The sequence below is a fragment of the Lycorma delicatula genome, chromosome 1 (assembly GCF_047948215.1).
Source record: "Lycorma delicatula isolate Av1 chromosome 1, ASM4794821v1, whole genome shotgun sequence".
NCBI classification, from domain to species: Eukaryota; Metazoa; Arthropoda; class Insecta; order Hemiptera; family Fulgoridae; genus Lycorma; species Lycorma delicatula.
In genome coordinates this window covers 333250097-333267758 of record NC_134455.1, presented here as the reverse complement: position 1 = coordinate 333267758, position 17662 = coordinate 333250097, and the positions used below count along the sequence as shown (strand labels likewise).

At 33.1% G+C, this 17662-nt stretch overlaps 1 protein-coding gene across 3 annotated transcripts in view; it reads right to left on the bottom strand.

The window, feature by feature from the left end:
- Nucleotides 1-2203: 2203 nt before the first annotated feature.
- LOC142334272 (caspase-6-like) overlaps nucleotides 2204-17662 on the bottom strand; it is a 62290-nt gene continuing 46831 nt past the window's right edge. For all 3 annotated transcript variants that reach the window (XM_075382181.1, XM_075382180.1, XM_075382179.1), the window contains 4 exons: nucleotides 17212-17435; nucleotides 11372-11586; nucleotides 8104-8213; nucleotides 2204-2976 (listed from right to left, as the gene is read on the bottom strand). In XM_075382181.1, coding sequence (XP_075238296.1) covers nucleotides 2851-2976; nucleotides 8104-8213; nucleotides 11372-11586; nucleotides 17212-17435 — 675 coding nt within the window. In that variant the 3' untranslated portion in view covers nucleotides 2204-2850. The remainder of the gene's footprint in view (nucleotides 2977-8103; nucleotides 8214-11371; nucleotides 11587-17211; nucleotides 17436-17662) is intronic.

The window sequence follows — 17662 nt, the reverse complement described above, 5'->3', positions numbered from 1 at the left end:
TTTCCACCCGGCGTAATTGTTACCCCCTAGACACTACTGGCAACCTTTTCAGAGAGAGCCTGCGTCTCCTCCGCTCCATTCCTTATTTTTAACTCCAGTCCATCTCCCCTGCATTTCTTCGCCGAAATCACAGCCCTTGCTATTTCTCCAGCCATCCCAGCCTTGACCTCCCATAAAAGCTGAGCATATGACAGTCCTTATTTGCGTATGACCACAGTCTTTGCAGCTTCTCTCGACTGTTGGTTAGGTTAGGTTAGGCGAAGAAAAGAGTTTCCTGGAAAAGACTTAGGGTTTTTCTTCGTGGAGGTGAGCGTAAATTTTCTAAGTCATACAGGAGTAATATAAGGAAATTTATTATAATCGAAAAAATTCAGACGTCATATCGAGCCCTTATGAGCCTGGATTGCTGGTATAGGATTGGAACTAGCGCCAGAAAATACAGAGATAGTCTTAATTACTACTAGGAAATGACGCCCAACCCTGATCGTTGAATTGGTGAGAAAGAGGATTGTGTCAAAGTCCGACATCAGATATTTCAGGATGTGGGTTGACATCCAGGCCAGAGAGAAAGCAGAAAGAGTAATGCGTCCTGTTGCAGCTCTTCTCTCCAACACAAGAGGACCTAATGAGCAGAGAAGTAGGGTTCTGTCGAATGTTTAGTACTCCTCACTATTATATGGTGTGGAGATTTGGGCTAATGCATTAAGATACGGCAGATACAAGGCAGTGTTAGACACATTGTATCAGAAGTGTTGCTTGCACATAACATCTGCCTATTGGACGATGTCTGGCGAGGCAGTGGAGGTACTGGCAGGGGCAATGTCAGTTGATCTACTGATAGCCCTACTGATAGTGAAATTGGGGACATTCGAGCTTGGTGTGAGGAAACATGGCCAAATTAATTTCTTCTTTACAGTTTTTGGCGGGACATGGGGATTACAGGCATACCTTTATAGGTTTGCCCTGGCCACTCAGACCATTGTCCGGTCTATGATGACTAGGAGGAAACTGCGCACCATATTTTCTTTTCTTGTGTGCGATTTGAGGCTGCTTGACTACGTATGTTGGAAGCACTGGACCGTGAGGCTATCTTCACACCAGACTTAAGTTCTGTGTTTTGAGTCTGTTCGTGTGATTTTTTATTCTTGTTAGTTTTTTTTTTTGCGTGAGTATGTTACCATGAGTATTCACAGTATGGGAAACAAATTTCCTGTGTTACGTGTGTTTTTTCCTTGTTGTGATATGCGAGTGATTTGGTACTCCTTGTGTTGGTGCTATCCTTAGTGTTGCGTGAATGTTTGTTTGGATGTTGTGATTGCGGTGACCGATTGTGTGTGTGGGCATTGCCCCCTTTCTGAAATAATGCTGCAAAGCTATTCCCTGGAGGAGCGGAAACCTCCTAGGGATGGAGGTTTGGTCGGTAGTGCGCAGAAACACATACGCACTTAATTTATTGTGAAACCTGTTAGCGAGACCAACACTGCTTCGGCACCTGTAAATGGGGTTCCTTCACCTCTACAACAAAAAAAGTCTTGCCTACCTAGATTTTTCAAATCCTAAATAATCCTCTTCAAACACAGACTTTGGAAATTTAATACCTGTTAAGTGATTTTTTACTGAACATTTGAACTTGAACTAAGCAAAGAACTGAACAGACTTATGTAAAAGTCATCTCTGATTATTGCTATTTATTTATTTATATTCATTTTATCTCCAGTCATCCTTTTCTTTCTTCAGACGATGAATGAGGATGATATGTATGAGTGTGAATGAAGTGTAGTCTTGTACATTCTCAGTTCGACCATACCTGAGATGTGTTGTTAATTGAAACCCAACCACCAAAGAACACCGGTATTCACAATCTAGTATTCAAGTCCGTGTAAAAATAGCTGGCTTTACTAGGACTTGAACGCTGGAACTCTCGACTTCCAAATCAGCTGATTTGGGAAGATGCGTTCACCACTAGACCAACCCGGTGGGTTTCCAGTCATCCTACATCATTCAAAGTAAACACATTATTCCAACATGATAATGATAACATGGTAATGAAGAAAAACTAGCTAATGAATAAATACATATAAATCAGATTTCTAGAAAATATGGCTAGACAATATGGATACAATTAATATCTACAAATAAGTAAAATTAATACATAAAAGGAAGTGAAAAGAAAAAGCCATTTTAAGTGAAACAAAAACCTGCAAAACATTTATTATAAAAACATATACATGAGGACATAAAAACCATAAAACTTTACAAGTAAAGGACATAAAAGTTTAAGTAAATGAAAATGATGAATATAAAATTATAATTTTTAAAAAACAATTATAAATATATATAGTTTAGACATTTTAAAACAAGATGCAACTGACATTTTAGAACTTTTATTAGCATAGAAACATTTAAAGAGACAGTACATTTATTAATAGATAAATACAGTATTTACAAGTAATGAAAATAATTTACATATATTACAAATTTTCAACAATAATAAAATATTAATATGTGTATAAATAGTTTTTAACAACAAATTTAAAAATAAATATAAAATTATTAAACCATCGTACAGAATTTCAAAGTGATGACATGTAGTTTGTATCTGCTATAAAGCACACTATATAAAGGAGTAATTTTAAATTTCCCCATGCCGATTAATAGAGAAGTAGAAACAGTTTTAATAATCTGTCAGTATGCTTTTTGTTACTTTATAGTTAACTGAGAACTATTTGATCATCTCCTCTACAGAACACACAAGTGATTTTTGCTTGCTTACTGGTTATTTAAATTACTTTCTGATATGTATGTAGAAGATAATAAATTTCATAATGCTTGAAAGATTATTGTTATATATCAAGAAGACACTGGATTATCATAGAGTCCAGGATTGAAATAGATTTTTTTTAACGTGGATCCTTCAAACCATGATGTTTGTGTTCCAAGCTTCATATCATACATACTATCACACAACTGCTGAATCTAAAAAAAAACACAAAATTAAAAAAAGATAATCTAAATATATAAAACTCAATAATAAAATGAGGATAAATACAATAACAAAAATAAAATTATTTTAATTTTATAGACTGGAAATTTCATAGAAATACACTCACAAGATATTAAATTTATTATACATAAATACTCTCAATAATCAGAACTCCTTCAATTCAAATTCTCCAGCAATCAAAATTAAAAATCAAATTCCAAAAAATAGTTTATTGTACTTTTTTACAATAATAAAAGTTCATCTGTTGAACTTAAACAGTTAATATTTAAATAGTTAGCTTAAAATAAAAATATTAATATTTCTTTAAAATAAGCACTCTTTTAGACTTTGATATTTACATTACATTTTATCATTTAGCTGTTACAATACATCCATTTCTCTCTGCACTATTTTTTTATCAGTATCATTAGATATAACTGATTCATTCCTGTCAGTTATTAAATTATTGTCAAATACATGATTTTTATTGCTTATCATCTAATGGACCTTCTTTTCTAATTATTTTCCCATTTGCACCCAAGAAGAAGCTTTACTTTTCAGCTGTTTAGATAGCTCTTCTTGATGGAGGAACTGGAAGGTCACTGAAAGGCAAAAAAACCCCTGGTCCCGACAGTATACCGGCCGAGGTATAATTAGTGGGATGCTGCAGGCCCCGTCTTCTACTAGACATGTATAATACATGTCTAAAGGCTGGGTCTTTTAGCGCCAGGAAGACCGTGCGTCTTGTGTTAATTCCCAAGGGAAAAGAAAACCCAGAGTTGCTGTCCTCCTATCACCCTTGTGAATGCTTGACACAGCTGGTAAGGTATTGGAGAAGCTGGCCTGTCACCTAACCAGTACGGTTTCCGGCAGGGTCGGTTGACCCTAGTCGCAATTCAGGAGGTTGTTGAGGCAGTGCGGTGAGCAGAGGACCACAATCATTTTTCGGGACGTGTGGTCCTATTCGTTACGTTGGACGTAAATAACGCTTTCAATTCCGCACGTTGGAGCGATATGATTCGGTCCCTGGAGCATTTGTTCCACGTGTCTCAATACCTTCTCAGAATGGTAGACGCATACCTGAGGAACCGCGGTCTCGCGGCCGCAGCAATTACGAGACCGCAGCAGGCTGGCATAGGACTACGATCACGTCAGGGGCGGCGCAGGGGTCGATTCTCGGCCCCGACCTTTGGAACGCCGTCTACGATGGCTTGCTGAGGCTGGAGATGCCTGAAGAATCTGCCTTGGTTGGGTACGCTGACGACGTTGCGCTACTTGTCGCAGACCGCGACATGGAGCGCGCCCAACTGAGGCTTAGTTGAGCCATGCACAGAGTCGGTGTCTGGCTGGACGACCATGGATTGTCTCTAGCCCTCAGCAAAACTGAGATTGTAGTTCTCACGAAGAAGCGTAACGACACCCTTCTCTCCCTGCGGGTTGGGGTAGAGGTTGTAGACCGGCCGCAAAGTACCTCGGTATGATGATTGACCGGAAACTCAGCTTTGCTGAGCAGCTTTGTACAGCCGCCGACAAAGCTGCGAGAGCCGTAACTGCTCTCAGCCGGCTTATGGCGAATGTCGGCGGACCGAAGGCCAGCAGACGGCCGATTGCTGATGTCCACGGTGCATTCCATCACGGGTCAGAAGTGTGGGCTCAGGCATTAAGAGTTGCGAGAAACCGGAAGTGGCTCGCGCAGGTGCAACGCATCGCAGCCTTGAGAGTCGCTTCCGCGTATCGGACGGTCTCCGAGCCTGCAGTACTTGTGGTCACCAGCGTCATACCCATTGCTACTTTAGCAAGGGAGCGCCAGGTGATCTACAGGAGGCGACGGGCAGGCGAAGACCGGGTGACCATTGCCAACGAGGAATGCACTCGCACGTTCCTCGCATTACAAGAGACTTGGGACCACGAAACCAGAGGATGATGGACCGCAAAGCTTATCCCTCTGGTCAGACCGTGGACAGAGCGAAGGCATGGAGAGGTGGAGTACTACATAACCCAATTTTTAACGGGTCACGGGTACTTCCGTGCTTACCTCCATGATTTGCCTGTATTGCCCCGGTGTATGGGACGACGCTGAGCACACTTTTTTCAAATGTGCTAGGTGGGTGGCAGTCGACGAACACTAGAGGCGGATCTCTTGAGCACTGAGACCCCACAACGTGGTTGCGATGATGCTCCGCTCCGTGACCTGAGCAGCTGGGAAAGTGTAGCCCGATACGTCAGCAACATTCTCAGGGCCAAAAAGTTTGACCTATATAGTCCTGAAAATTAGGTAGCACCTAATCAGGCTAGTATAGGAGGACTCGACCGGAAGTAATGTGTTCCGGGTCGAGTCCTGGTAGAAAGGGGGTGATTTTAGTTGGTAGTCTGCTGATAGTGATTGGATAATACCATCTGCGGGAGTCCGACACTCCGTGCGTAAATGCATTTCCACCTCCCTCTACAAAAAAAAATTATAATTAATATTTTCCATATTATACTTGTATTGTTTATGTTCTATTTTATTTCTGAATCAATGTTTCATTTTAAGCAATTCTGTTCTTTTAACTTGATACACTGATAAATCATTTATTTAGATCCTTTTCAGTGGCACTCTCAGATTAGGAACTACCAGAAATTACAAGATACAATGACTGGTGTATAAGGAGCCTGGCAAAATTGAGGAATTTTGCACATGATGATGACAGAACCTCTAAAAAGTACAGCTTATTGACAGTCTGGGTCTTCTGGGGCACATTTTCACAATAGTAAAAAAAATTCATCACATTTACTCCCTTGTCTTGCTTTCCACAGAATGACTGGGAATGATGGTGACTTCCATTATGATGAGTGAGGTTTGGTTTCGTTTCAACCCACCCACACATCTAAAACCTTCTTCATTAGTCATCACAGTCATACTGGTAAGTTAAGATCGCTGCTGGTAGACTTCATATCTCATACAAATCAAAACGACTCTATTTGTGTTCAAATAAAAGGAGCTTAGGCACAAATTTTGTGGCTACCAACACTAATCCTAATTCGTTTAAAATTTCTCAGATTATCAGTCGATGATTTTCCATTATCAAATTGTGTATGGCGTTAATTAATGATATCTCTCTCTTTCTCTGTTTAGCCTCCAGAACTACCATAAGGTATACTTCAACTTCAGAGGATGAAATATATGAATGTATATGAATTTGTAGTCTTGTACTGTCTGGACTTCAGCTTGTTGACATCTCACAAATATTCTGATTAATCCTGAAAATGGTTAAACCACTTAATAATTAATTACCACTTAATTTGTTAAGCTTCCATAGCTTTGTTACAAAAATCTTATGAATTACATTAATTTTATGAAATGTTTCAGTTTTGTATGCACAAAATAAAAATGTGACAACACCTGATTCACTAATGCACATACATTGCTACATATCAACTGATACACTCTATGAAAGTTACAAAAAGACATCCAAGTGCACTAGGTATAAGCGCTGCTCTCTATAAAGCTTTACTGCATGCATTCCAAGGAAACAACATAATTGGATATCATTACGCATTTCTAAGAAGAGATATGATAAAACAACAAGTGTCACAGGGTTCATAGAACTTACCAGGATAGCCAGCCTGTTATAAACTGCATTCATAAGATGCTCATTGGTATCAGAGCACTAGACCAATCAGTTTGTGCTTATCTAAACGTTAGAAATCTGTTAATCTTTTATTATGCAAATTCTGTTCAACTTCTGAGTTGAGTTCCATCAGTCATGACTGACTATGGCTTTTCAGATTCACATTATTCACCCTTTCAGATTTCTTGCACCAATCATAACATAACTATTACTTATAACATTTTAATCATAAATGTAAAACAATTATAGATGATCTAAGTGTTGTATTCGTTGTAATGTTCAGCTTGCAAATAATGATAAATCTCTAGGGAAAATGACAAATGATAGCTTTTATGTTTCACTACTGCTGCTTTGCCAGCACTTAACAAATTTGATAACAATATATGTATAGATGTAAAAGAAATATTAATAAGATAAAATAATCTAAATAAAAAAATCTCTAAGGTTCTATTTACTAATATTTATTTACATATTTTTTAAAGTTTGTTTTTTGTAAATATAGAAAACTTGTTTTTATATTTTGTACTTAAAAAATGGAAAAAAATAATTGCAATATTAAATAATAATTATATAGAAGAAGTAATAATTTAAATATGTATATTTTATTAAAGTGAATATTATTCAACGTGTTTAAAAGTAAAAATACATCATATTAATTTTATACAACTGGAAAATAATCTTTTTTTTGTTTTAATTATTACTTAAATGACTTAGGAAGATTTAAAGAATAGTAGAGGTAAAAATCATTACAAAATTTGTGACAATGACAATGTATTAGTTAAGTAAAATATAATTTAAATTTTAATTGGCAAATTTCACTAAATCAACTGAAGATGACTATTTAACAAACTGAATCATATCTAATAGTAAATTCTTATTTTTTTGTGTACAATTTGAACCGTGTTTTCTAGAAATTATATTTTTACTATTAGCACATTAAATTAATATGTTTACTAATATACTGCATTTAAATTAGAAGATGCATAAAGGAACCACAGTCCTATAATGCTTAGACTATTAATTAAATGTAGACTGCCAGATAGTCGTAAAATATGATTAACACTAAAATCAGTCACAGTGAATGTGTTGTGATCAAAAACTTGCCACACAGTACAAATTCAAACATTTATGTATAATGTACGTGCATTATACATAAATGTATGAATCATTGTTGTAATCTTGAAAATTTCAATATAATTAAATTGGAATTTTTTTTATAACGGTTTGCAATTTGTAAGTTTGTTTAGTATATCATTCTACTTAAGTATATGTAGATATACTTTTTGAACACTATTTTAAAAATTTAACTGAAAGGGAATCAGAGGCAGCATTAAATGTTTATAAAGCTGCTAATTAATTAAAATTACCATAGAAATATCTCCTGTGCAGTAAATAAAGTTCTCTCTTTGCTATCTATACTACAATTCATTTTTGATTTTTCAAATAAGTTGAGCCTTAAATTCATTTAAAACAATACCGAGCATATTATAACCAATAAATGTATCTTACCTTATCAATCATTGTTAATAGATCTGTATTATGAGAATATTTCATGAAAACTTTACATATGTTTTGGATCAACCATGAACCATTGTTAGTATCACGTTTCGATGTTGTTCCTAAAAAAAAGTGAAGGAAAAACAAAATAAATGTTAAAAAAATAGTTCTAATAATTTTTACTGTTGAAACTTTAACCTACTTCAAGTACTCTCAGGTGGTTGAATACACTTATTTCAGCAATTTTCTCACAGCTGTAAACATTTCATTACCTGTAACAACTTTAGAGGGTGTGGATTATTTTGAAGTTGATCTTCAAATCATGGCACTCATTAACTTGACTGGTTTTCTGGTCTTCAGTGAAGAACCAAGGCACAAATCTTACAATCAAAATCATCTGTTAAAATTGTTGATAAGAACTTACAAAATACAAAAGTCAATTCAGAAATCTCTTCAATAATCTGACAACAATATTCACAAATTCCATTATAAAATATTTCAAGCTTTTTAACACTTCAATCATGAAAGGGTTGGCCAGATTTTGGCTCCTCTTCAAGTGACATTTTCTCTTGTTTGAAATTCAAAAACTAGTAGTAGACCTGCACTTTACTAAAAATTTTTGACTGTTTCAGCAACCATTTCTACTAAAAGGAAACCAAATTTATCACCATTCACAAAAATTTCAGAACAAGTTGAATCAAGAAATCAACAAGAAAAACATCCAAGAACCAAAAAATCAACAAGAAAAACTCAAGAATCAAGCATCAGGGAAAACTAACATAGATTGCCTTACAAACAAAACAGAGTAATTCCACTTTGTACACTGTAAGCTTTCTGTACTAAGTGGTTGTGGTCTAGTAGTAAGGAGCTGTGTACTGTACGGAGCCGAGTGAGTCGTCAGCAGCTGTCTCAACATATTGCCCACCAAAAATCATTGTGTACACACGATTTTTGGCAGGCAATATGTTGAGACAGCTGTGTACACACACACACACACACACACAAACACACGCGCACGAGTAATGACAAAATTATATCAAATTTGAAATTATGTCAAAGTTTTTGTCATTTTAATGCGTCAAATGGCTATCTGATTTGTCATCTGTGACTCCCAAAAACCCTGCATAGTCATTTTGCAAATTTTGAAATTTTTTACATCTGTACCCTTAATTTACCCCCATATGGGGAGATGTTTGCTAAAAAGTAATGGTGGAATATTGTAGTCACCTGACCTTAGTAACTGAGCAAAATTTCATCAATAGGCAATGTCAGGAAGTATGTTAAATTATTACACCTGCATCCTTAATTTACCCCTGTATGGAGGATGTTTGCAAAGGTAATGGTGGAATATTGCATTGTCACCCAACCTTAGTAATTGTAAAAATTTCCTTAAAAAGCAATGTTAGGAAGTATGTTAAATTGAAGGTGCAAGATTTGAGGACAAACTTTTTTTATTTGAAAAAATAAATAAAAAAACACTGAGAGTTAAAATAAAGCAAATAAAAAAGAAACAACATAATTACTGGTTTATCTTTACATTATTATACAGTAAAACTTAAATCTACCTGTTTTCTATGTTCTAATTTAATATTACTATTATAATATTATGCTGAAATTAAGTTAGGAGCTAAATTGTTTTTTGTAATAAAAGTGTAAGTTAAGTAGTTAATAGTCGTTTGCTACAACTGTTAAATGCTTATAAGCAATGTAGTTTTCAAAGTTTCCAAAATCAAAGGCTTGTTTGAAATGTAACTGTAACAGGGAATTGTCTCCCTAGTTGCCAGAGTTCATATTATCCCCATTGTCCTTCTATCTGTCTATTGCTCTAAGCACATTTCTTTTGCATGATAATGCATCAGTACATTGATATATATACTGTTCAAGAACGTCCTTGCATGACAAAATGTGTTGTCTTTGGACCATTTACCATATTATCCTAACAGGGACAGATTCACTAAATTGTTTAATCACTCGAAACTGATCAGGAAGGAAAGCAATAACAAGGATGTTGATGAAATTGCTAATATAACAAAAAAACTGAAAGGGGTTTTTAAGACTGAAATCCAAAAAGGTTTCCAAAAATTTTCTAAATTTTGGAAAAATATATTATTTTAAATGGTATACCATAAGCTTAAAATTAATGCACAAAGACAACTTGCATAAAACTTAATATCTAAAATTAAACTTGTGTATATTTTTTATTCCATTAAAAATATTAGGTATTATTATTCAAAAGGTAAATATTAAGAGAAAGGCAACAAGTGCAATATATTGCACATAATGATGAAGCAGGATGTAATATATATCTACGCTATCGGGCCTAAGTCATATTTATTAATGCAACAGAATATTACAGAAGTGTTTAACCTTCTCCCATCACAATGATCTGCGCTCCATGAAAATCGGTTGGTAACTGATTGCCTCCCTTCATACTCTTATGCTACCTCTTAAAATTACAGTATATTAAAGAGATATAACAGATTCTAACAAACAAAAAAAAAGTTACGATTGGATATTTTTTATGCCTGTAACAAAAAAATTGAAACAGTACAAAAATTAAGATTAATTGCAGAATTTTTTTTGTGCATTTCTACTGCGTTTTTTATTAACAAATTTTTTTTTTTGCTTTGTGTTTATGAAATAGTTTACTGATTTTAAAAATAATACTTTCAAGCAAATCTGTTTAAAATTGGGCAAAATATTATGTAAAACCCGTGTCATAAATCACACAATAAAGTAACATATGTTAGTATAAAAATACTATAAATACATTTTATAAAAATCCCCACCACTGAAAAGGCTATTCAGATTGATAAAAAAACAATTTTTACTGTATACTGTTATTCATTATGAATCGTGTCACATGTTTACAGATATCATTTGTCAGAAAAGATATTTGTAGACCTCAAGTAAAAGTGACGTATTTATGACCACAAATTCCTTTTTTTTTGTGTGTGCTGTATATCATAATTTATTATGTGTTTCAATACATCGATATGTTGCTACTAAGATAAGCTATTTTTGTAAATAATAAATAAATCCATAATCGTCATAGCAATTATAATACACAAGTCACAGACACACACACACACACACACACACACACAAAAGCACATTTCTGAGAAAAAAATGGTCATTCTTTCTAGTCTAAATAAAACATATTACATCGTATAAATGTCATTCAAATTGTGAATGACATTTCTAGAAGTTATGATAAATTAAGCATAATTGTAAATTTTAAAGCCCGATTAAAGAAAAAAGAAGTGACAGCATAAATTACCTGGAACAGAAGGATATATAATTATGAAGTCTTTATTACTAGCTTCACGATTTGTTGATCCAATGACGTCACTGCTATATCTTATACGATTAGTATCATGTACAGTTTGAGACATCTGTTGGCTAAGTGATCCTTCATTACCATTGCTCTTTTTAACGAAATTGTAATCAGCCGCAGGAAAAACAACATCAAAACCCATATCATTTTCATCTCCTCTGAAATAAAAAGGTTCATGAAGCTTATAAAATAACCTAATAAGATAAAACAGCAGTTATTGCAAAGTGTGTTGTTTTAATGTATTACTTAGAATTCTGATTAAAAGAAAATCACATATATGTTAACAAATAGCTCATTAAAACTTTTTATCTTTAGTAGAAACAATAAAGTAAGTAGTAAGTAAATTATAAGCTATTCAGGACCAAATACCTTATTAATTCAATTGCATATGTAGATGAAAATGGATCTAATATCCTCAATGAAGTTGAATACTGTTCTTGAAGCAGATAATAATAATAATAATTGATCAACCTCTGAAGATACAAGCTTAGACTGTACTAGCACTGAAGAACACTTTGAAGGAATTTAAAATGATAATTTTCACCTAATCAAAGGTACCTGAGTTGCAATTATAAAAAAAAAGTCTGATGTGGACACCACATGTCTTCTTTGTACACCTATTAAATTATATGTACACATTTTTTGATATTAAATGAAAAGTACATAAAATTTCAACTTGATTTTAATACCTTCTGATAGTTTTCTTTATTTATTGAATTATTATTAATTGTTAAAACTTTTTTTATAACTAGAGATTAAAATTATTAATAAATCAATACATTTAAATCTAAAAAAAAAAAGGGAGATAAGTCTGATTCGAATCGATGTGCCTTCCCCTTGTAAGATCAAATACTTCATTAATTAAAATTTAATTTGGCTATAACTCTGGAACCAATGAAACTAAGTACCACTTATGATACATCGCTGAAAAGCTCTCAATGCAGGCTTATTACTGCAGTTAAGAAAAAGTATAAAAAACAAATTTATGGATTTATATACATAGTATGTACGTGTATCCCTGACGTCAGGCCAAAACTAATCAAAATGGATTTAGGGATGGTCAAAATGGATATTTCCATTGAAATCTGAAAATAGAAATTTTTCACGATCACAATACTTACTTTACTTCACACAAGGAAGTAAAAATGTAGTACAAGGGGAAGTAAAAAATATATGTATTTAAGTTAAAAATCTTAAATAGTTCGGTTAAATTATAATCTAAAAATAGAAATGCTTATCCCCTTTTACAGTTACTTGTATTAATGTCACTTATTAGCAGTTTTTTCTTTATAACATTGGTTTTCTATCCAAATGTCTAATCTGTTAATTTAATCCTTCAATTTAACATTAAGAAAGATTAAATTTAATCACTAAATAACATTAATGATGTGAGAGATTAAACCAAATCCTGTAAAATAAGGATATATACTTCTGATTGACTCAATCACACCCCCCTCTTGTTGCATCAAAAAATGATGTATTAAAATTTTGGTCTGTTAGTAGTATGGTATTGCTTTTACCAGGAAAGAATTGTTAATTGGTGAACCTAAATGTGCAATTTGGGCTGAAATTAGGGGATAAACTGTTCATTCTGTTCCTGATTCTATTATTGAACTTGAGATTTTAATCAATTTCAACCCATCGGGTTGGTCTGGTGTAAACAGCTATTGTGTAGTGTAGTCAGCTAATTTTCAAAGTCAAAGGTTCAAATCTTAGTAAAGTTATATGGATTTAAATACTAGGCAGTGGATGCCAGTGTACTTTGGTAGGAGTTTAATTGACCACAAATCTCAGGAATGGTCTGCCTGAGTCTGTTCAAAACTACACATTTACATATACTTTTCTCATTACACCTGGGGCTTATTGTTTACAAGTAGAACAGATTGGAATGTCCATATTAGAAATAGAAAATAACATCAAAGATTGATAGCTTTGATGTAAAAATCAAATAGTGAAATTTTTACAACTACCAGACCTGTTTTAGCACTAGTTTATCCACTAGACAAAACCGATAATTCATAAGGATATGAGCTGATTGATGAGGGATCCAACTAACTAAAATAAGTGACCATTCCAACACAGTAAGCAAACTGTGTAGCTAGGATGAAAGTACAATTTGTTTTGCCAGGTTCCAAGAGGTAACCCACCGGGTTGGTCTAGTGGTGAACGCGTCTTCCGAAATCAGATGATTTGGAAGCCGAGAGTTCCAGCATTCAAGTCCTAGTAAAGCCAGTTATTTTTACATGGATTTGAATACTAGATCGTGGATACCCGTGTTCTTTGGTGGTTGGGTTTCAATTAACCACACATTTCAGGATTGGTCGAACTGAGAATGTACAAGACCACACTTCATTCACACTCATACATATCATCCTCATTCATCCTCTGAAGTATTATCTAAAAACTGTAGTTACCGGAGGCTAAAAAGGAAAAAGATAAAAAGGCTAAAAACTTTTGCAAGTTGCAAAAATCTGAATAAACTTGATTAAAAATTTTTGTTCTAATTTCTAATAATATCAAGAACTATCTTAAAATGGTGGTGAATTATTTCAAGACATTTACAACTTTCATTTTTAAAAAATAAATACAGAAACAGACAGTGTTAAACCAGACATGACATTTAAACGGGATTCATTCTCTTCAAATGTAGATAAGTGTAAACAAATCAACTACTAGTCACTAATTATATAAATTATGTATATATGTAATCTTACATTAAATTTTATACAAATATAACAAACTGATTTCTACTTAAATTACTGTGAAATATATCAGTACATAACTATTTAATGATCACCAGAGATAATTTATTTTGAAATGTGGGTCGCTAAGCAATTAATGTTTAGGAACTACTGATTACAATAAAAGCAGTTTAGTATGACTTGTCAAAACGGCCTCCCATATGCCCATAATCTTTCTAAAACTGATCTAATCTTCTAGTGCAGCTATCACCTGCGTTCTACTCACCCAAAAATATTCTAGCAAGTATTTTTTATGCATGATATGTTGACTAAGAGTATTGTTAAACTCATTCTTAGCTGATCCTACTTTATTTGGTACGGTAAAGACTGCCAATCAAGAAGAAAGTAGTAGAAAATAACAATGAAAGGAATTCAGAAGGGATATTTTTCTAAGGCTAACAGGTCAGTTTAACAATCATTCTTTGTAATACTGCCCATGGCACACCTGCAACAGCTGTTTGATGAGAAAGGTTACCAAACCAGAGTAGGAATTTATGGGAAAATATAAGGGTGTGGACAATAATTCTCATGCTTCAACAGCTAAGGAATTTGGGTCTGGTTCTGCAGGTCAAGAGGGTACATGTATACATACTTCAGGACCAGCAAGTTTAGATGAATATTGAGCGAGTATAAGGGTACTGTTGCAAGTGTATGATTGTAAAATTGTAAAACAGTGTATAGTAACAACATGTAAAGTTGATGTCACAAGCATTCCAGTGTGGACAGTGGATGAATGCAGAAAGTTTGATTAAGACAGAAATAGTGAGAGATAAGTACTAAACTCTTTCATAAATTGTTAGGGAATTTTATTTGTAAACAGGAAAGGTATTTGCTGTGAATGAACTTTAAACTTGTCTTATCTGGTAGTTAATACAATAATAGTCGTCATTATAGTGGTCATTATAATGTTTTTTGTCAATTGAACTGAATTCTGGATTTTATGATTTAACTACCTGTTAAGTACATCCAGTCCTTACTTGAAATTCTATTTTGGTGTAAATTTATTGATTATCATTGTTGTTGTCATCATAACTAATAAATTGTATTACATAAACATTTGTAATTTTATATATACTGATCAAGGAGCAAACATGCGACAATTATATAAATTCTGGTGGTATTTCTATCCGAACTGCTTATTTCAATTATGTCTTTAAGACCTCTGCCAAATTCTAATCTCAAAAATAAAGATTCTTTATTTCGTTTCTATTTTCCGATTTTACAGATTCTATTTTTCCGTTTTTACAGTTGTTCTTTATATTACGGCCTCTTATTAGCACTCTCTTCTCTTGCTAATGATGGTTTTCCATCCAAACTTCTATTAGTAAACATTAAGACTATATTTCCCCAGTTTTTCTCTTATACTTCCTTATGCTACATCTACCTTTTCAAGTAGTAAGATGACAGTGTTGCTGAGGAGATAAAATATTTATTAAGATATTAAATATTTATATTTATTAAGAAACAAATCTCAATCAGGGATACAAAAGAAGTCAATTTGCAGTTGAATTTGAACATAATAAACACTATTTTAAAAGCTATTTACAATAAATCTTTTAATACAATAATAAAAGAATACTATAAAATTGGTAATTATATTTTTCAATGAGTTTATATGTTATTTAATTTTTAATAACATTAATAATATATATTAAATGTTAGAGTAATAATCTATAAAATGTTTAAAGGTTTTTAAAAACTGATACGTGTAAAAGAGATAACAGACTTGTTCTGTTATGCTACTATGATTTTAAATTAAATATGTTTCTTGTATGAAGTAAAGATATTTTGAAAAGTTAGGGGAATCAAAAAATTAACACTGTTATTGATTGTTAATTATATGTAATGAATTACTTAAATAATATTTTAATAGCACCATTGCTAAGACCAGTAGGCCAAGTAGAAATGTAATAAAAGTTTATTGACTGGAAATAAATACAATAGAATATATATAATTGAGTTTTGATAATATTAGGGTTTGTTTTATGTATAAGGTTGGAATAGATAAATGTGACCAAGTCTTTATTAGTATATACAATTACATCATGATGTAATATAAGGTTGCCATAAGCAAACAAAAATTACAACCTCCAAACCTTTTCACATTTTCACCGGTGCTTCATTTTTAAATTTCTCCCTGAACTTTCACCGAAACACAGCATGAAAGCAAGAGAGTTTGACCTAAGCAGTGGCAGCTTGTGTATAGGAACTGTGAAACTGCAGCACCCCCTATTCCACTTGAAATTATCAATAACATTTATAAAGTCCTTTCTTTTTTTAATTCTTTCTTTATACTTGTACAATATATAATCCTTAAGCTTAATGTGAGTAGCCATCCCCCAGTTTATGAAAAAGATACAAAAATCGTTGTATGGAACTGTGTGTTTCACAGTTCAAATGGCGTAATGTTTGGCTGTCGTGTGCATGCGCACATAGGAAGCTGCAAGGAAGAGAGAGCAATGTCGCTTTTACAGTGCCGGTGGAAGGTAGTTTTTTCTCTGCATATGTTATGCTTAAACACATACCATAATCCTGAATGTGATAAAGTGCAGAATTAAATTATTATCCTGATTCCAGCTATTCTATTTATACTTTTTTTTTTGGTACTTTTACAGAAAACGTTAACCATGGCCACTAATTTTAGCTACGAGCCACCACTGATCCTAAATAAGTTTCGATCACTAATACACATTCTTCAACAGTTAACTGCATTTTAACAAATAATACATGATAATGAAAACAATGGTCAACATAGAGTGGCTTCAGGAAATAAACAGTCCTCCCCACTCTAGTTATTTTACCCATCTCTTCAGTATAAACTACTGAAAGAAGGAGCCTCTTTGAAAATAATCATATATATATATAAACTGTTTTACATTAAAACTGTAGTCAAAATTTTAATTTTAATGTATTTGAAAGGTGTCACTTTTTATTAATCTTTGCATCACCAGCCCTTCATATTACTTACTGTCCTCATCCACATCTTAATACTAATCATAATATTAATAAAGCAACATATATGACTAACTTAAAAAAACTAACCTGCATATTTGAAATATAAAAATTTTTGGTTTTCCATGCAAAGCTGGACAATTTTTGCTGTTGAACTGTTGCCATATTTCACTACATTTCACCCTCTCTCCATCATATGTTACAATAGAATGCCCATTATCTGACTCACCATGTGACATAACAATGACAACACATGAATCAGCTTCATTATGTTCAGTTTTCTGACAGAAACTCTTAACTTCTTCCAAAAAAGTCTTTAAAAATATAAACAAAAATAAATTGTAACTTTTATAAATCCAAGTATAATTACAGCAATTTTTCTAAGACCTAAAGATAAAGCAACTTTTTTTATATATACACTAAACAATTAATAATACCATAACATTCTGCCATAAATTTCTTTCCTCATATCTTAAGAACACTTCATTTTGTATTAATCCAACCTATCTTTCAACCTCCTCCTGTAACATCATATATAGGT